The sequence below is a fragment of the Etheostoma cragini genome, chromosome 14 (assembly GCF_013103735.1).
Source record: "Etheostoma cragini isolate CJK2018 chromosome 14, CSU_Ecrag_1.0, whole genome shotgun sequence".
NCBI classification, from domain to species: Eukaryota; Metazoa; Chordata; class Actinopteri; order Perciformes; family Percidae; genus Etheostoma; species Etheostoma cragini.
In genome coordinates this window covers 15,243,442-15,257,922 of record NC_048420.1, presented here as the reverse complement: position 1 = coordinate 15,257,922, position 14,481 = coordinate 15,243,442, and the positions used below count along the sequence as shown (strand labels likewise).

The following is a 14,481-nucleotide window of genomic DNA, read 5'->3' as shown; positions in this document are numbered from 1 at the left end:
ACACACACACACACACACACAGACACACACACACACACACACACACACACATACATACATACACACAAAAAGACTTGGTCATATAAGTGTTCTGATGTCAGATGGACAAAAAACACATGTACCCTAAATACTCTGATGTTAGCTCAGGTGTTTATTACATACAGCATTATTGTAAACAGGATGTTATATTATACACATATTTAAACTGAGAGACAAAGCTCCACCAGCATAAATAAACACATCTATGGTGTTCCTTTGTATTAAATCTTTGAACAATCTAAGAGTTTTATTTTGTCATTTGTAGCCGGATCCAGACAGTATGACAGATGTCATCATAAATGTCTGTTTATGAACTAAATTGCAGCGAGGAAAAAAAAGAGAGCTATTAAACCACTTCTCATTGGCAAAAGAATTTGATTTCTAATCCTTTAACGCTGTCAAGAACAAATGTTTAATCAGATCCTGATCCGTTGCTATTTTGATGTTCAAATAATTAATTTTTGATAAATCTCCTTACAATTAAAAGTTGAGGGAATTCTCCAACACCACTACATACATTTGGCAGTCTCTTTTCACATTTGCAGTACTGATTAGAACTACAAATCATATTTTATCAAATTCATATTGCTTCGGCCATATATGTGCATGCCTGTGTGTGGATGCGTGTTCCCAGAGAAATGTGGGTGATTAATTGTTCTCTGATCTTTGCAGTACATTAGCTGTTAAGGGCCCTTCTGCTTTCAGCTGGCAGCACGAAACAGATGCTCGGTCGAAGTGCTCGTAGTGGCGCCATCTGTAGCTCTGAGTCCACAGAAAGCCTGATGGAAGTGCAGCACTCTTTTGTGAAAAGTTGAAATGTTTTTAACTTCTAGCACTGGGTGCTTTGAGCCCCAGAAAATATAACGAGCAGTCAGCACGAGTGAAAATACAAGAAAGAGAGGGAGAGAGAAAGGAGGGTGTTTTTAGTAAACAAAACCCATAGGCACATATAGTATGCAGACAGATACCAGCACAACCATAGTGAGATCCTCGTTACAAACAGAGACAGAAATGCAACACAAAGGTCAGTGAAAAAAAATAATTACATGATGGTGTTTTCTTGACCATACTGCTATTTAAATCAGTAAAACAAATCAAAAACTAAAGTAACCTGAAATCAAGAAGAGAGGAAACAATGAAGGTTGGATGAACAATGCTGAAATAACAATTAAAGAAGAGAGGAAAAGCAATGGCTGGATAGACAGCGTAGATAGAGAGAGCAACTGACAGAGTTGTGGAGGACAACGATGAGGTATTCTGTCTTCTCAGGGTTATAAAGGTTGTGAATGGGGCCGGAGACTTAATGGGATGGAGAAACGTTGTGATTGGCTCATTACTGTGATGGAGCACGTTGCCACGACAATTGACCTTTTCACCCCCTTCCCCATCCCCACCTTCCTAGCACACACTACTGTTCTGTGCACTGCTGCTCCATGAACTGAACTTATGTGTGTGTGTGTGTGTGTGTGTGTGTGTGTGTGTATACAAAAACAGTAAAAGTCAAACACTTACCTGCAAAGTACCTCCTGCAGTTCGGATAAACACTTAAGCACTTTATGCTAGAAGGTGAAAGCATAACTCATTTCTTTCCACATCTGTTGAGGAGTACTTGACTTGACTTGAAGTACCGCAGTATCTCTCCCAAGACCTTGCTCAGACACACATATTCATACACATATGGGGCTTTTGCTCAGCGGTAGAGCAGTCGCTTACCAATCGGAAGGTTGGTAGTTTGATCCCTGGCCCTGCAGTCCTATGTCTTGGCGTCCCAAGACGCTGCTGTGTCTTTGTAGTGTGAGTGTTTTTCTAAGCAGGCAACTTTGGCCATAGTGTGAGAATCTTCCTGTGTTATGTAAAAGCACTTTGACTAGTAGTAGTTTACAGTCCATTTACACACACAATGTATTCACCAAACCCAATCATTGTCCTTTCATGCCACCATTCCTCTGCCACCAAGTCAGTCTGTTTTCTCTCTCCCCTAACCTTACTTGACTGGTGTGAATATTAAAAAGGTATCAAAACTTAAGTCAACATTTTCATTTTATTTCCCAACATTCTTTTCTCTCCATGTCTTTGCTTGTTTCTGGTCTACCAAACGTTTCTTCATCAATCATCATTTTTACCACATGCTCTAATGTAGTTTGTCTTTCTCCATCCATAGCGGCGCAGAGGCAGTGGGGTCTTCTGTGCAAACTGTCTGACCACCAAGACATCGTTGTGGAGGAAGAATGCAAATGGAGGCTACGTCTGCAACGCTTGTGGTTTATACCAAAAACTGCATTCGGTAAGTCTGCATTACACAAGATACATTAGATTGTACGAGTCATACAAGTGAGATTAATAGAAATTGCTGCCCCAGATTTGATACTGTACAAGTTTCTGTATATTTCTGATTTCCTTTTTTCACATTTTCTTTCAAACTAATTAGAAGAGAGACAAGAAGGGAGCTATACATTTAAAAAACCACCTTAAATACAGAGAGACAGAATGGAAAGGTGAAACTCTGGGTATATCATACATAAGTAAAATGAATTGCTGAACTCCATCCACCCATAGGAGACCTACATATACTCCTAAGGTTGTTCTAGATCATTACTTTTGTCCATATTATTGACTCTATGCTGTTTTAATACGTCCACGGGGTGGTTTTGACCATTAATTATCATTCCTTCTGTCTGGCCAATTAGCACATGATGCAACTTAAACGGTGCATACTGGGATTAAATTCCTTCATGCGCTCTGTAAATCCTGGTGTGAAAATGTAATATTGTGGAAAAGTATATTTGATTTGGTGCGAGCCAGGAGTTGCAGACCATTTAAACAGTCACAGTAAGCCAACTCCATGGAGTGAGAAATATGATGGAATGAATCAAATTTACCATCTAAGCCCGGGGAAATTCTATGGAAATCCCAAATTTAATTAGACTGCATGAATTACAGATGAGATAAAGACCCAGCCTGGAACTTAGTTGACTTCAGAATATTAAGCTTTCTCACAGCATATGTTTGTATGAGGTTTAAGCTTATTTCACACTCCAATATACCTATTTAACACAAGGGTTTACAAATATTACCATTCTGAAACAAGCCTTCAGAGCTTCACCATATATATGCCAGATTCATGTTCACACATAGTTTTTTTTAAACTCAGCTTGTAAAATTTCAAAGTGAACTAAAATGTTTTAGTGTAATAAATCACAGTGTTAGTACATGCATCCGTGGGTTGACCGTGTTACAACCCAGAGCACTATGCTGCAATTATCAAATGGAGTTTTAAAGACCTTTCAGAGGAATGACAAGCTATCGCAGTTTACTCCTTCCTGCCCCTGCAGATGATCTTGGGTCAACCCGTTCACCTCATCTGCTGCTCCAATCACGTTCCAGCTCCCTCTACTCTTGACAATCTTCACGACAGCCATATTTTATATCCTATAATAAAAGTTTTATATGCTCTACACACATTATTAGAGAGGATAGCAGCTAGTAAAACACTTCAGAGTGAGAGAGGGGAGGGGAGCATTATGAATAAAGAGGGAGAAAAAGGTAGCCATAAAGGGAGGGAGAGGAGAGAAATAGAGAAAGACAAACAAAGTAAGAAAAGGGAGGAAGACAAAGAAAGGAGGAAAAAATGAAGGTAGAGTGAGGACAGAGATAATGAAAGGGGAGGGTGAGTGTAAAGAGTAAGAGATGGAGGGAGACAGAGAGATTGGGAGAAAATGCAGAGGGGATATCTAAGAAGAGTCCGGAAGAGATGGAAAGATGGTTCAATAAGGAAGAATGATGTCTACCAGCTGTTAGTCCAACCCCACAACTATAAAGATGTACAAAGTTACAGCTGTCTTTTTTGTGTGTGTGGGTGTAACTGTGTGTGTGGGTGGGTGGGTGGGCGGGTGGGCTGGTGGGTGGGTGTGTGTGTGTTGGACTGTTACCATCATGAGGGGTGCTATTTCTTTGCTTCTTGCCTTTTTTCTTCCGTCCTCCTTTTTTTCACTCCAGTCCCTCCTTCTTCAATTTCCTCTTTCTTCCATGTCCCCTCCCTCTTCCTCTTCCTGTTTACCATATATCACTCTTCCCACTTCTCATCCATCTCACCTCCTTCGTTGCCGCCTCCGCTCCGCTCCACTCCACTCCTGTCTTTACCTTTTCTTCTCCTCACTCTTTAGCTGGAAATACAAAACCAGAGGACCATAAAGAATTAGAAAAATGTCACTGGTTTGGCTAACATCATTTTGTCACTGTCAGTGATGGACTCTTGTTTATGGTAATGATCCAGGTATGTGTAGAAAAACGCGGACCAGCAGGACAACTCTCTGATTAACAACAGGGACTATTATTAGTTTGGCTGGTGAGAGGAAGCACCTGTCTGTAATGTGTGTGTATAATAGATCATTGAAACAATATGTGTGGGTTTTTTGTAGAGCTAGTTTTGGCACGTTAGACTTAACACTGTTGATTGTCATTGTGATTGTCAACAAATGACTCATCTCTCCTTAAATAGTTTCAATAGCAGCTCTACAATGACTGACGAGGACTTCACACACACTGACACGCACGCATAAACATGCTCTAATACACATGCATCGGGAGAGACACAGTCTTAATTGCAGACAGAGTGCTATCCACATACGTAGGTGCACACCTAATCATGAATACACATACACACAGGTATAAATCATTCTCAGCATAGAATTTCTTTCTTTACATAAAAGTCCTCACTCACCTTCTTTTTGCTTTTCTATCTACTTATCTATCTAGATATTTACATTTTTCCATTTTTTTTTAGAGTTGGTATATTTATCACTCTACATGCTCTGCACACCCATATAAACATTTATTTATTTTTATTTATACAGCTAATATCTCAATTTTCTACGGAGTTTTTAATTGTTGCTGTGCTATATTTTTTAAGCTGTGAACTTTGCACGTAACTTCGTACTACGGTCTACTGTGGAATGACAATAAAGAAATCTGGAATCTTAAACACCTTACCATCATCCATGTTTCTCATCATAATTTCTCACTATCTCTCTATTTTTGATTGGTGCTTCTAAACACATCTTTTTGGTTTTCCACTGCCACATTGTATTTTAAAAGCCCAATCACTTACACACGTACACACACACACATACATACATACATACATTCATCCTGTAGAGACATACAGGAGTTACAGACATGCACACAGTAACAAGTTTTTTTTTGCTGTACAACGTCTAATAAATCCAGTCTGCATGGCAATTATCTCTACAACACTTCACAAGTTTTTGTTGATGCTTGATAAGCTTGATTCTTTGTGCCTTTGTTTAATTTGACTTAGTTTTTAATAAATGCTGGTTGGAGTTCACTTCATATAATGTGTTTTTAGAGGGGAAGCCTCACTGCAGTCGGTTCTTCAATAGTGAAACGATAACAAGTCATTACTTTTGAGTTGAAGTGTAGACACTCTAAAAGACACTTTAAACGCTCCAGTTTATTTTACTTCCAGGAAAGAAAATCTTTCCCTAATTTGTCTGGAAATGTTTTAGACTGTTTTGATTCCTTTTGGCATGTGTTTAGGAAAGAAACATTAAATAGAGTCATCCTCTCTCATATAACTATTAGGTTCTTTATTAAGAGTGACATTTAAAAAAATGAATAGTGCTTCATATATTGGAATTCCGCTCGACTGTTGTCTTTTTAACCAAAGCACTGAGTAGATATGTATTCATACATTTCAATATGTTGTAGGACGCTACCTTATAATTTATATTAATTTATTAATTCATTTTAGTAAGAGAGATTACTCAATAATAGTTAAAACATCAATGAAGCCATATGTTCACGTGTTTGTGAAGGATTTGTCAATAAAGGAAAAGTTGAGTCTTCAGGGCACTCTCAATTTGCATCAGATGTAAGCGCTCCCTCTTGTGGTGAGGGCAAAAACCCCGTCCTAGGTGCTGGGTATGGTACTGTCTTTTGCTTAGGAAAGGGTCATATGATTTGAGACGTTTAAAACTTTGATCCACCATTGGAAGCTTCACTGAGACACCTTTTTAGAAGTCCTACTTTGAATTCCTTTTAAAAAACAGTCGCTCCAGTTCAGTCAGATCTCCTGTCAAATTATGTTTAAGTTGGGTTTGATTTGATTGGTCGTAAGCTAAACTGTTGCAATTTTCGTTTTTGTAGGGCAATTAATTTAATATCATCACAGTCAAATAATGCTGGGCTCTGTGTGGTTGAAATTTTTAGTCATGCCAGATAAGCATCCTTAAATAAGAGATACAACAATGTTCAAACAGGAAAATGAATTAAAACTACATGTATTTCTAAATTTAATTCAAGCCTCTTATTTTTTCTTCCTCTTGCAGACACCCAGACCCCTAAACATCATAAAGCAGAACAACGGTGAACAAATCATCCGCCGCCGAACCCGAAAACGGCTCAACCCTGATTCACTGTCAACTGAGACCCCCGCCCCAAAACAACGCATCACCAGCGAGGAGCGCGTCAATGGCGAGGAGTTGGACAGAAGCTGTTCAACAATCAAAAACCAGCAGCCTTCCCCTCGCTCACGCTCGCCCCGATCCACTCAAGCCTTTCTAGCCAATCAAACATTGGAGATCCACCGACGCATGCCTCCTCTGCTCCTCCCTTCACATCCCCCCTCCTCACTGGTAGCTGAGGGCAATGGGGGCATCGCTGAGGGAGGGGTAATATCAAAAGTAGAGGGAGGTAAAGGAGGAGGGGGATCAGAAAGAGGCAGTCCTATTGAAAAGTACATGCGTCCATCCAAACCGTCTAGTTATTCGCCTCCTGGTTCGCCCATTGAAAAGTATCAGTACCCCCTTTTCTCCTTACCCCTTCCATTAACCCTCTCACCTGATTTGACCCCTGAGTCGGATTGGCTCAGATTCTGGACCAAGTATAAGATGGCAGCTGCCTCTGGGGTTGCTGGTAGCATCAGTAATCTAAGCAGCCCTGGTAGCCTTGGAAATAACGCTCATTATCTCGCTGCAATGGTGGCTCCAGTGCAGCATCATCAGCAAAGCTACACCGTGCCTTACTGTGCCTCTCCCTACTCTCCTCTGCCCCCTCCTCCAGCCCCTCCTCACTATCCTCCTCCTCCTCCTCTTCATTCCCAAACCTCTTCACCATCATTAGAAAACGATGCTCCTTTGGATCTCGCAATAAGACAAAGAGATACAAGTGCCGCACATGCACACATGTCAACAAATGGTGCAGAGAGGAGAAGGCAAGAGTCGCCACTTGCTGAGAGGTTGAGAGAAAACTGGAAAGGGGAGAAAGAGGAAGAGGAGAGGATAGATGGAGGGAACCATAGGGAGGAGATAGGAAAGGAGGAAATGGATCACTCGACAAGAAGTCGGTCAAGTGTTGCATCGAATCCCGCGATGGTGGATGTGGCTACGCAGGATGACCTAACCAATCGCTGCATCCACTGTGGGATCTACTTCCTAGACGAGGTAATGTATGCCCTGCACATGAGTTGCCATGGTGACCAGGGACCATACCAATGCAGTTTTTGCCTCCATGTGTGTGTGGATCGCTATGATTTCACCACACACATACAGAGGGGCCTACACAGGTACACAGACAAAACGTCACAAAAGAAAGGTCACGGGCAAGACGGCGTGATTCAGAACGCCACAGTGATGTCGGGGCACGAGTGTGAAAATGTGACACCGGAGGAAAAAGATGAAGGGGATCAGAGCGAGATCACAGACGATAGCAGTGACGTCATAGGAGTTATTCATGACAGGGAAGCAAAAGAATCTACAGGCAACGATGCCACTGACAATGAAACAGAAGTTGAAATGGAGGACAGAGGAGAGGGTCATGACGTAACAAACCAGGAAATGGGCGATGACAAGGTGTCAGATAGTAATGATGACATCACAAAAACCACAGAGGCCACGACTGTTGCTGAATCTGAAAACGTAGATGAGAACACAAAGAGTAATTAATCTGATGCCTTTGACTCACACAAACATTTAAGAGCGTGTGTTATTGAATGAATAAGCTGTCTGCCTCCACGTTCCAGGAGGCTAGCTCATGTCACAATGGCCTATCCTGGCCACTAAATGGAACACATCCTTATGCTGGAAGCACTCGGCTGTCAAATGGTCAAAAATCATCGTAGGATCCCGCTGAACTGCTGCAGGGACAGTTTGGAGAAATAGCCTGAATCCTGTGTTGAGTGACGGTCACTTGACAGCTCTTTTGCAAGTATTTAACAACGGAGTCCAGGCATGCAGCTGAAATCCCCTTTTAATAAACAGCCACTTCATGTGCTTTCCAAATAAGCGGATTGGAAGCTCGACTGGAAGTTGGACTGGCTTCATTTTTGAGGATGAGTTTGAGGAGCTCAGCAATTGCACAGCCACCACACAGCATAGCAAAAAAAAAGAAAATAAGAAAAATGCCAGAGGCAAAACACTTTAAGTGAACTGAGCTGATCGGTTATGCACCATGCTAAACTGAACCACCAAGCTGGGCCAAACTAGTCTGAAGCATCATTCAGACTGTTTTATCTTGGTACAACCAGATCTGATCTGGTGAGAACTGCTTTGTTCTGGTGCAGAGCATCTTTTTTGACTGTTTTACTGTAGTGCAAATGGATCCAAAACCAAAAACTTTTTTTTTGACTTGTTGAAACTGGTCAGAGTTCAACCTCTTTTGTTCTGCGCTGCAGTTACTGGTGTTACCTTGGTACGAAAGGATCAGTTGATTTCTTTAATTAATGCCATGTTGTTTCTGAAACTGGCACAAAAGAAAAAAACTGGCTAAATCCCCACCACTGCTGCAAAGTGGCCCAAAATTGGAGACTGGTTAGGTTTGATTTGACAGTGATTTATTGAACTGATTAAATCCAGTTTCAGCTGGTAAAACCGGAGTAATTCCGGACCGAAGTGTTCTCTTCATCCATTAGGATCAAACCAAGTGACATTATTTTCTACTTTCCTCCGTGCCATGATACTAGCTACGTGCCTGGCTGCCTGCCTAATAGAACAACCATCTATTAACCTGCTTAACATTTATATCAATGATAATAATAATAAGTATGATATAGTACAAACCATGCAATTTGCTAAACTTTCCTATATAATGTTATTTTGTAAAAGCAAATAATGTTTTTTTGCAGGAAATGGTACTATAAAAATTAGTCTATTTGAGTTCTTAACTTTTTAAGCTATTTGTTGTTTGTGTTCTCATGGAGACTTGTTACATTGATAACAGCCGTGTAATAGTAATGGTACTGCAAGAGAAGGAGGGTTGTGTGTATGTGTGCATTTGTGTAATTGCGTTTGTGTGTGTGCGGATCAAAGGATGCATCCGTCCCCAAACGATAATGTAAACATAATGAAGGCTTGCGCTCGGTATTTCAGTCCTCAGGGGTCACACGTGTTGCACACCAACCCACCTGTTTCATAGCATGTGACACATCATTTTTACATGTTTAACGGTCTGATAGTTTTAGCATGTTACATTACGTTCTATTGTATATGTTCTTATCATGTTTTTTATGTGTTAATAGGTCAAAATGGTCTTAGTATGTACCTTTTTATTTTATGTATGTCTTTCACATGTTGTTAGGTTTCGTGGTTTTATAAAGAGACTTAATAACTTAGGGAAATCAACCCTAAAGGTTATAATAAGGATCAATTATTTGGGTTATCTGTACAAACTTTTGCTCTGTATTGAGATTACAGAGCTTCTCGCCTACAGTGTTTAATTCAGTATTTCTGAGAGTTCGATAGGTTACCTCTATGTAGCATGGTAGCGTCTTATAAGATCTATAATTTCTATGGATGGGAACTGTTAGACCTAAACAATACTAAAAATGTTACTTTTTATAATTCACTTAAGTAAAATGATCATGTCAACTCCAACTTACTCATCCTTCTTCTCTGCCATTCATTGCTCACTTTTGGGCTCTAAATCAATCTCTTAAGTCAAGAAAAAGACCCACCTGGTACCATAACTGAGTCTTTCTTTAAACCACATTTTTCTTGTTAGTTTCCGAGAGTTGTGACAGTCAAGTCGGTGAAAGTCCCCCTACTCTTCAGAATGGAGCAACACAAAGGCCATCTTGTTTATTTTTATGACTAGAAAATCACTTCTCCTGCCTTGCTGCCTTAGTTGCTAGAAAACAAAAATCACCAAGAGGAAGAAAGTAATAATAGGCAGAAAGAAAATAAAAGACAGAAAGGAACAAAGAATAAGAACAAGATATTTTTCTATGCTTATCCAAAAGACATGAATGGAAAATATTCCGCCTAGTGCCTGGTAACTTGTACAGTTTTTTTAATCTGTCTGTGTCAAATTGTTATGTAAGTTATGAGTCATGTCAGGCAAATAATTCCCATGCATCAATATGACAGTCATCCATTATAAAGGCTTGATTTCAGCCTAGCTGTCTGGTTGGTCAGACATCTGTTGGGACACTTGGCATTTTCAGTCCGTGAGAAAGACCCACATGTGCTTTTAAAAAATGAAATTGGTTGCTATGCTTACTTTCAATTACTAGTTTAAACTATATTTCATTTTTTCATGTATGTAAACGACTGTAGAAACGTTGACTTATGCCTCTGTAACCTTTGAATGAAAGATGAAATACCAAGAAGATGTTCTGTACTGGTTTATGTGGAGATGGCATGCAGTCATGTCACCAGAGTGCCCATTTCATGGTAGAAGTAAAGCTCATTCTTAGATCTAATTATTCGAAGGAGGAGTTTAGTATGAATATGTTTTAATAGGTTTTCTAGAGAATTAAAGGTGCCGTAGGTAAGCCTTATAAAACTAACTTTCTGTCATTTGCTTAAACTGACCCTATTTTGAAGCTGGTAATTAAAAACAAAAACAAAACAAAAACTACACCCTGTAGTGCAATTTGCAAAAATCCACAGCTCCCTGTTCAGATGCACCAATCTGGTGGTCAAACTGCATGTCAATCACTGCTCATGCACACGCATTCATTCTCCCTTGTGGGGGGAGGGGCTTAGGAGACCGTTTTATGCTTTAGCAGAAAGGGGGGAGGTACTGAGAAGTCGTCAATGTTCAAACTTTTTGGCTAAGGCCTGGATCTTTGCAATCCTACCTACAGCACCTTTAAGCCAAGACCATTTGTATCCAACAGGTCACATTTCACGTTCTTTTTTAAACCAGCTGTGACCTGAGACTACTTTCTTGCCAAAATGTTTAAGACACCAAGGCCTTAACACCCAGAAAACCTTTTTAACCAGCACTGTACACAGAACACTGCACACAGTACTGAATGTCACAATGAAACGCTAAGAAACCTTTCAAACTGTTGATGCACATCTGTCTTCACGGAAACATCACGGAAGACATCTCACTGCTGCAGTATCAATGCAAAGAAATCAGTCCCGCACACATTCACGTGCGACGCCCTTGTGTCCAACACACGTCCCACTCTGGTCTCATGTATAAGGATTTTTTTGTCATTCGAAGAGTTTGCTGATGACCTTTTACCACGTATGGCTCCACTATTCATAACACACTGATGAAGCCAATTCAAAAAGCAAAAATAATTGATATGAATTGTTCTTATTCTAGGAATTCTCTTGAGCTAATGTATAAAGTTTTCTTAGAATATTAAATTGTTTATTTTTTTAGTTATGGGCATCTCTTAACAATAATGGAAACTGTTTACTTTCGCAAATGTAGCAACAAAAAGGCAAAGGAATCCAGTACTGCTTTCTTCAAAGACGGAACAAAAAGAAGAATTGAGTGATACCTGCTCAGATGGATAGATTGGTGCCTTTGAAGAATATGTGGGCAGAAGGTGGATGAATAGAGAGAGAAGGGGATCAAATGATGCTTGTGTTGGCTGATAAAAAGAGGTCTATGTATCCATTCACCCCCAATCTTCTGTTGTCTCTTGACCTCCCTTCGATATCACTTGTGTCTTTTTTCTGTAGTCCAATTTGACTTCATCTCTTGATCTCTCCACTTGATACTCCTACCCTCTGCCACTCATCTCTTCTGTATTCCTCCACTATCCTGCATGCCTTTTGTTTAAAGAACTCATGAAGGTATTTTCAGCTGGTAGTCAGGTTGAGGTGATTTTAATGGGAGTTGTATGATTATGTTGCATCCAAAAAGGGGATGTTGACTCAGTTGCCCCAGAACTGACCACCTCATGTTCACTTTTTTGAGGTTGAATTTTTTCCCTTCTTAAATGGACCGTCTGGTTTGTTGAAAGAAATTGTCACCAGCATTAAAATTTCAAATACTTACAATACTCCATGTAAAGTGTGTTGATTTTCTCAGATTTAGGTTTTGTTTGCCAATGGTATTCCCATCTGAGAAAAAAATCAACAAGAACTTTTGGTAAAGATTTCCATGGGATTTCTAGAAAACGGCGGGACAAAGATGTAAAGAGAGGAACAGGATGAACTTGTTTTTTTTTTAATATGAGTGTACATCTGATCTTGACCACAAGGATTTCTCAGTGGGCTGGAGACAAATTCTGATGCCAAACTGTTTTAATCTTTTAGCTTTTGAAAGAAAAATCCTTTCCCCGTGTTAAGTGAGTTGAAGTAAAAAGAACACAGCTTTGATAATGAAAAACTTTGTTCATGCACTCTTCCTATTGTAAGTGCTCTGCAGAACCGTTTCCTCTCCAAATATCTTCTTTTGTGTATTTGCCAGCTTAACATTAACTACTCTTATGAGTCATGTAAGGATACTGTACCTAAAACATAAATAGATGATAATAACTATAGGAGTTTTAGGGGAACATTTTAGCTGTCATTTATAGTTTAAAATAGGCAAAAGAATTGGATAAGAAATGAGGTTCTGCAGAACACACATGACATGTTTTACTTCAATAATGAGTGTCTGTTTAAGGTTTAATGGCATTTCACATCAGCGTTTACATTGTTGTTCATTTTTGTCTTTCTCAGAATGTTTTATAGAGAATTATGCTTTTGCTTGCACTCCATTTATTATGTTCTTATTGCCAAGGAAGGGACACCAACACACACACACACACACACACACACAAACACACGCAAGGACCCACACCTTCAGTGGTACGGATCGAGTGTACATTTTGGGATGTACAGTATTAACCATGGGAGACAAGGGAGCTAAAGGCCAGTTCATTATTGGTCAGACACATAAATACATGCATAGACACACACATACACACACACACACACACAACTGTGTACATTTAACCAATATATTTTAGTAGAATGGCTTTCATAGAATTTTTTGATTTTGTTTTAGGTTATTTTCTTTCTCATGTTTTATTTTATTCTGCTACATTTCTGTATGTTACTGTTTTTAGGTTTTATTTCATGCAAGAATATTTCAACATATTTTAAAAGCCAAGAAAAAGTTTGTTACACAGCTAAACTTGAAGAATAATGTTGATGATGATGACGATGATAATAATTAATAAAAGTAATAACAAATATACTGAAAATGGACAATGTGTTTTATTCTTTAGTGCTTTACTGAGACAATGTTCTATACATCCTCAGGCAAAACAACGGACTCTGTGGCTACAGTATGAGTCCCATCATCACCTGAGTCAGACCGCACAGATTTTGGGAGCACAAAGGCACACCTGTGCAGGCTGTGGGCCGAAAAGATAGTACATAAAGCTTTCATATAAAGTCAGGTGAATTTTTCAGAGAAAATTTGCAATATAAAAATGTGAAAGCTCCAAACATGCCTCCCGCTGCGCTGTCTGAATGTAGCCAGGAGCTCCACAGCCAAAATGTATTTCTGCTCTCATCTTTTCCTCACCGCTGCCTGCCTGCTTTTTCTATTGTACTAGTTTGCTCTTGATATAAGAATCAGATTAGTAATTTGTCACTTAGATTACTTAATGCACGTAACACACTTTAGAAATCTAACTGGACTATAATCAAGCTGCTGCCAGGTCAAAATGTCAACCTCACACAAAAGAACCATAGGAATATTTCCATAATGATTTAAATTTTTTCAACCCCATAACCTTTCCTCCAGCATACCCTCAGGACAAACCTTTGATATTTAGCCACACAACTGTTGAGGTTGAAATAGACATTTTAGACTCTTAAATTTAGAGCAACATTACTTGTATAGATTACTTATAATAAACACAGCCTATTTTACGACTGCCTTTTACAGGAACACCGTTTAATTTAATAGAAAAGACCTAAGATGGCATTAGCACCTTAGCCTGAGGCTCATTTCTCACCAACACACACCACACATAAGTCATTTGAGAGCCTTTTCTAATTTTCCACAACCTCCTTTGGGTTAGGAACTTTGACAAACTTAATCAGTGCCACGGTGCTATCTGTAGGACAACAAAGGCTTCTAATCTTTGGTCTATTTTATGTTCAGCATTATCAATTTATCTTTGTGTTTATAATATGAACACTGATTCAAGTTGATTAACTCTGCTTTAGAGCTGGCAGTGAA

At 39.5% G+C, this 14,481-nt stretch overlaps 1 protein-coding gene across 4 annotated transcripts in view; it reads left to right on the top strand.

The window, feature by feature from the left end:
• Nucleotides 1-13,492, top strand: part of trps1 (trichorhinophalangeal syndrome I) — a 110,213-nt gene extending 96,721 nt beyond the window's left edge. For all 4 annotated transcript variants that reach the window (XM_034891673.1, XM_034891674.1, XM_034891675.1 and 1 more), the window contains exons 10-11: nt 2,201-2,323; nt 6,387-13,492. In XM_034891673.1, coding sequence (XP_034747564.1) covers nt 2,201-2,323; nt 6,387-8,000 — 1,737 coding nt within the window. In that variant the 3' untranslated portion in view covers nt 8,001-13,492. The remainder of the gene's footprint in view (nt 1-2,200; nt 2,324-6,386) is intronic.
• The last annotated feature ends 989 nt before the right edge of the window (nt 13,493-14,481 follow it).